The sequence below is a fragment of the Bolinopsis microptera genome, unplaced genomic scaffold (assembly GCF_026151205.1).
Source record: "Bolinopsis microptera isolate Bmic1 unplaced genomic scaffold, MBARI_Bmic_1.0 sca1, whole genome shotgun sequence".
Classification (NCBI taxonomy): domain Eukaryota; kingdom Metazoa; phylum Ctenophora; class Tentaculata; order Lobata; family Bolinopsidae; genus Bolinopsis; species Bolinopsis microptera.
Genome location: NW_026971773.1, coordinates 80,871 through 86,578, shown reverse-complemented (window position 1 = coordinate 86,578; position 5,708 = coordinate 80,871). Strand labels below are relative to the sequence as shown.

General features: G+C 37.8%; 1 protein-coding gene across 1 annotated transcript; it reads left to right on the top strand.

Annotated features, from left to right (window-relative positions):
• The first annotated feature begins 524 nt into the window (after nucleotides 1-524).
• Nucleotides 525-3,984, top strand: LOC134825635 (transient receptor potential cation channel subfamily A member 1-like). Its single transcript, XM_063837836.1, has one exon. The coding sequence runs from the start codon at nucleotides 914-916 to the stop codon at nucleotides 3,656-3,658; it is 2,745 nt and encodes a 914-aa protein (XP_063693906.1). The 5' UTR covers nucleotides 525-913; the 3' UTR covers nucleotides 3,659-3,984.
• Nucleotides 3,985-5,708: the final 1,724 nt, after the last annotated feature.

The window sequence follows — 5,708 nt, the reverse complement described above, 5'->3', positions numbered from 1 at the left end:
TAAGGTAGTGATATATAAGAATGGAGTTAATTGCGAAAGCTCAGATAGGATGAGCTTTCGCTCCAATCTTATATTTCTGGTCACAGAATTCCTTTGGTTTCATCACGAGTCTGTTTACATTGTAAATGAAAAACACAATGCTTGTTCTTAATATCCGATCCACTTTTATTTCAGTTCCGCCAAACTAACTCTTTTGTCTTTGCACGCTGTTTAATGTGCCCTGATTGGTTAGTTTGTGTCACGTGATATGAATAATGTGCCCTGATTGGTTAGTGTGTGTCACGTGATATGAATAATGTGCCCTGATTGGTTTCTGTTTATCAAATTACGGACTTCAGAAATGTTTCGTGTCAGTTTCGTATCATTCACATGTAATTGCGTGCCAGTGTTTCCTTTCAAAGTTCTCCGTGTTGGTCTCTTTCTCTCTTTATATTATCCACACGTATAAATTGCGTGCCAGTGTGTTTGTTTCCTTTCAAAGTTCTTTTGTTATCCACTCGTTATAATTGTGTGACTGTGTGTTTGTGTTGCTAATTGCTCCGTGTGATCCGAACATTCCCCTGTCATTTAGCTCGCATTTAACTCTGAGTTTTATGATTTATATTTCTGAACTCTTTTTACTGTTGCGCTATAATTTATTGATTACTAACGTTAGTTATAAAAATCTAAGTTTGATTATATTTATTTCCGCATTTAAAAAAATTTTCACTATATAATTACTATATCGTTAGTTTTAATATTCAAAGGGAATTATTTAAGCCATCCCTTAATTAAAATCGAATTCCTGAATTGATTATGGGCTAAGTTATATAGATTTATTTTACCTTTTGTATCGATAGTTGAAATCCATATTCGGTTTAACTTATAATTCTATTTTAAGCCTCTATTGAAAAAGAATCAGTCCTGGTAACTAATGGGGTCGCGTGAATATGGTGAAGCAACGAATCTTGATTATGAAACAGATTCTGAAAAAGAAGTTAATCCACGTGAAGAAGTTTATCATCTTGAACCAATATATAACGAACCACCTGAAAGTGAACTAAGGTTTGACGTAGAGGGAGTAGATCCTTCGGCGTTTAATTATAATAAACGGAAACCAGTTATAGAAGTAGAACGTGCAATTATAACCAGATATGGTGAATATGGTGAAGCAACGAATCTTGATTATGAAAAAGATTGTGAAAATGATTATGAACAAGACGTACTTCATGAAGAAGAATATGAAGTGGAACAACAAACACAATATAAAATGGTTTACGCACCCCCGCCTGCAATGGCAGTATGTCCTGCAGCTCTTAGATATGATCATAAAGAAGCTCACGCAGAAGTAGAATATACGAATCTAGTTTGCGAACCAGTGGTTAAACCAATGGCACATATTTCAACAGACACAGAGTATTTCACTGCTGTTTTAGAGGGTCACCGGGATAGGGACACTCTTTCAAGACTGGAGGATTTAAAGAACAAATTTGGATACTCTACAGAAAAGGTTAACAAAAAAGGTAAAAACGAAAAAGGTGAATACTCGTGGGGCCCTCTCCAACTAGCTGCTGCTTTTGGAGAGTTAGACACTGTGAATGAGCTGTGTCAGTACACACTTATTGATCTAGCACAGAAGGATAATGATGGCGATACACCGCTCCATGCTGCTGCTTATTGGGATCATGATAGCACGATTGATATTCTCTTGAACACAGCTAAGAATCCAGTTAAGGCGAGACTTGCTATAAATATGTCTAACAAAGCCGATGAGACTCCATTTACTTTCGCCGCAACACGCTATCATACAAAATCATGTGCTATGATGATCAGATACAGTCCTCCTCTTACTTACACATTTAATTTCGTTCATCCTGGGCGAAATCCTGGCACGCAAGATATGGAAAAAGAAACCGACAGTGGAAGATTTGGAAAATTGCGGACGAAAGAGGCAGTGAAAAATGTTGAGAAAATGAATGAACACATTATCAAGTATCACAAGCCAAACGGTCAAGGCAAAACTTCTATCAATATCATGATAACTAAAATGCCAGAGTTGGTATTCGAAATCCTGGATAAATCGATAATCAGAACTAAAACTACTATCCTCACTGAAAGTAGCAAAGGTTCTGAAAATAAGCATGAAGACATTCAGCGAGTCATCGTTGACTTCGGAGCATTGGAAAACTACGGCGAAAAGGAAGAGGAGGAGGAAGAGGAACCGAACAACTCCGAAGTATTGGGAAAAGAAGATGAAAAGAAGCCTTTTGTGACTGTCAATGTGGAGGAGAAGGAGGAGGAGAAAAAGACGAAGAAGGAGAAAGAGAGGGACAAGAAAGAGGAGGAGGAAACAGGAAAGCCTCTAACTTCGGGATATTATAAGCACGGTTCAAACCCACTCCAGATCATGGCAAAGATGAATCATAATCTTCTCACACATCCAGTGGTAGAAGCTTTGATCGTTACAAAGTGGGAAAAGTTTGCCAGAACTTACTTCTACATTTTCACTTTCCTTCTTTACCTTATCTTCTTCTCTGTGCTGATGGGATACCAGTTCACTCAAATCAAACCATTTGAACTTTTGGAAAATGATAAAGCTATTAGATCCTGGATTGAAAATTCTAGCCATACTTGTGATGAATTTCCCGATGGCTGCTCAAAGGAGAAATCTGCAGAAAGTGATATCTTTGGATACATACTTTTGGTGATGTCTGCTATTCGCCTATTTCTTGAGCTTCTGGATCTCCTAGATAATGTTTTTTTTAATGGATCAGATCTTGATAGTGGAAGTAACAGCCCTCTTGAAACTGGCAAAGCGTGGTTACAAGGTTTGATGAACTATCTTATTGACCCTGAGAACTATTTAGAGGTTATCTTATACGGCAGCTGTCTGTTCTTTTCTCTCAATGTGCTGGAACCGCAAAGTGTCATGTCCCCTTTTCATTGGAAGATTGGATCTCTCTCCGTTCTGACCAGCTTTATTAACCTCCTCCTTATTCTACAAGTATTCCCGAATATTGGAATATACATCATCATGTTCTTCAAAATAGCTTGGACATTCCTTTCAAAGATATTATCCTTGCTAGTTTTCTTCTTGATCGCCTTTATGGTGGTATTCCACATGCTGTTGAGCCACACAAATGTTTTTAGAAACATACTGTCCGCAGATGCCATCTTCAAAACCTTATCTGCGGGAGTATCTGGAGTCGAATACGACGATTACGCCGACCAAGAAATGATTTACCCAACAACAACGCTGGTGGGTCTCATTGCTTTCGCTCTGTTTGTCCAAGTTCTCTTCTTGAATCTTGCAACTGCTCTGGCAATAGGAGATGTGGATGCAATCCGAAGTGGAGCGGAAAAGGCTAAAAACGCACTTAAAATCAAGCACATCTATAATGCACAGAGAATAGTGAATCTCATACAGTGGGTCGCCACACCCATCTTTTGTGGAAATGCTCTAAACGTTCTGGAACATCAAAAACGATTCCGAAACATGCCAGCAAAGAGATTTAAGGAAGATCGACTTGCATATATCGAAACATGTACAGAGAAATACACGGAAGCAGAGAAATCAGAGATATGCACAAAGGAATGCACAGGGAAATGCACAGAGAAATCTGAAAATGTGGTCATTCCATTTTCAGATTTTTATAAAAAACATTACAAAGGTGAATAAACTCACGATTTAAGGTTATTTGCTCTTTTGAAAGGAAAGAGATTTTACAACGGGTATATATTTAAACTAGAAGAATGTTTAGACCTTTACTTTTAAGATAGAAGGGAATACTCTTACTATACTATACTGCATTATATTTTTTTAGCACTTATCAGTCTTTTGCGATATTTTACGAGTTTAAGATTGTTTTAAAGTTTTTAAGTAATACAACATGATACTAATCACGAACTTGCTTTTGAGAAATGCATGCTTGTTTTAAAAATATTTACCTACAGATGTTTTTGCGTATTAAAATATTATGTATCTTTTATAACACTATTCATTAACTCTTATTCTTAACCTATGTTTGCATTGATCTATAATTTAAATGGAAATTACATGTCATGTCTATTGTCGATTGAACTAAAGTGTAAAATAAATACAATCAGTCGCAATCGATCATCCCAATCCTAAGGTGACAAATATAAAATGAATTTAAATTGTGGCATGCAGTTACCCTGTACCAAAATAAATAAAAGTCAAGATTAAGTCTGTCTATCGCTTATTCTTCCCCTCTCAATATATTCTATCGCCTCAAGGATCACTTGTTCCCGTTTCTTCAATCGCCCCAAGGATCACTTGTTCCCGTTTCTTCAATCACCTCAAGGATCACTTGTTCCCGTTTCTTCAATCACCTCAAGGATCACTTGTTCCCGTTTCTTCAATCACCTCAAGGATCACTTGTTCCCGTTTCTTCTATCGCCTCAAGGATCACTTGTTCCCGTTTCTTCAATCGCCCCAAAGCCCACTCTTTTTCCAAAGGTCGCTTCTCCGCCTCAGCTGCTGCTTTCTCCTCCACCACGTAGCGTGATTTTAATATTTTTAACGCTGGTCGTGGAGGAGAAAACTATTGCAGTCATCACCATACCCTGTGTTTTCTGCTCCATCATCGTCCTTGTTAACAAGCTCACTCCCACTAAGTGTTGTTGCTGCACTGACATTGTCTTGTAGGTTTAAAACCTACCAGGACGCGCGCCGAGTTGGACTCGTGGAACAGATATTCTACGAGTATCACCCGTTAAACATTGTCTCTGTTGGTTATTATGTAAGTAAAATACTTCGAGCTATTACATAACTATATCCAATATCACCGCTAAAACATTACCAAGCGCGCTTATCCCTATCACTTTTGTAGGTTTATAAACTACCAGGAGGCGCGCCGAGTTAAAACAAATATCTTAAGAGTATCACCCTTTAATATCACTTATGCACAAACTTTTTTCGAAGGCTTCTAATTAAATTGCAATTGCAATATTTAAATATCTGTGAGAGTTAACGGGTGATACCCGTAAAATATTTGTTTCAAATATTTGTTCCAAGACCGTTGACGAGTCCAACTCGGCGCGCGTTTTGGTAGGTTATAAACCTACAATGTTGAATGTGTTTATTATCATTAAACATGCATGACACATGTGTCTTCGCGTACTAATTGGTACTAATTGGTATTACCTCACTAACGTGACGTTGGTTGATAATGTCAATCCTTCGCAGCCAGTAGCACAGCCAACAGCGCAACCTATTGCCAATTGCTAGTACATCTCGACGATCTAACAAAATGGTTGCGAGAATTCTCGCTTATATTATCACATTTTTTTTGAGTAATGCATTATTAAATGCCATATATGCGCGGCGTATAGTATTTAGTGCATTTGGATTCTGGTATTGCGCTACAAGTTGCTAATTTGCTTCGACTAAAGCAACGATAGGAACGTAATGACATTGTCTTAATCAAGCGTTAAGTTGCAGCTTGCACTATTTAGCAAAAGAACTGCATGGCATGCGAGGCATCGTTCATCAAACAACTATTATATCAACTCCGTTCACAAATAATAGCCATGAGTCTTCGCAATCAAAGGCTTTTACTAATCCGCTCGCCCAAAAATTATCACGTGACTTTGGTTTTTATGGAGTTTTGCAGCCAAACAAAACGGTTTTATTAGTAGTCAATGACTAAACAGGGTTATTGAAAATTACAAAGAATAAAATGGCGTCTGGACTTGGGACCAGCTAA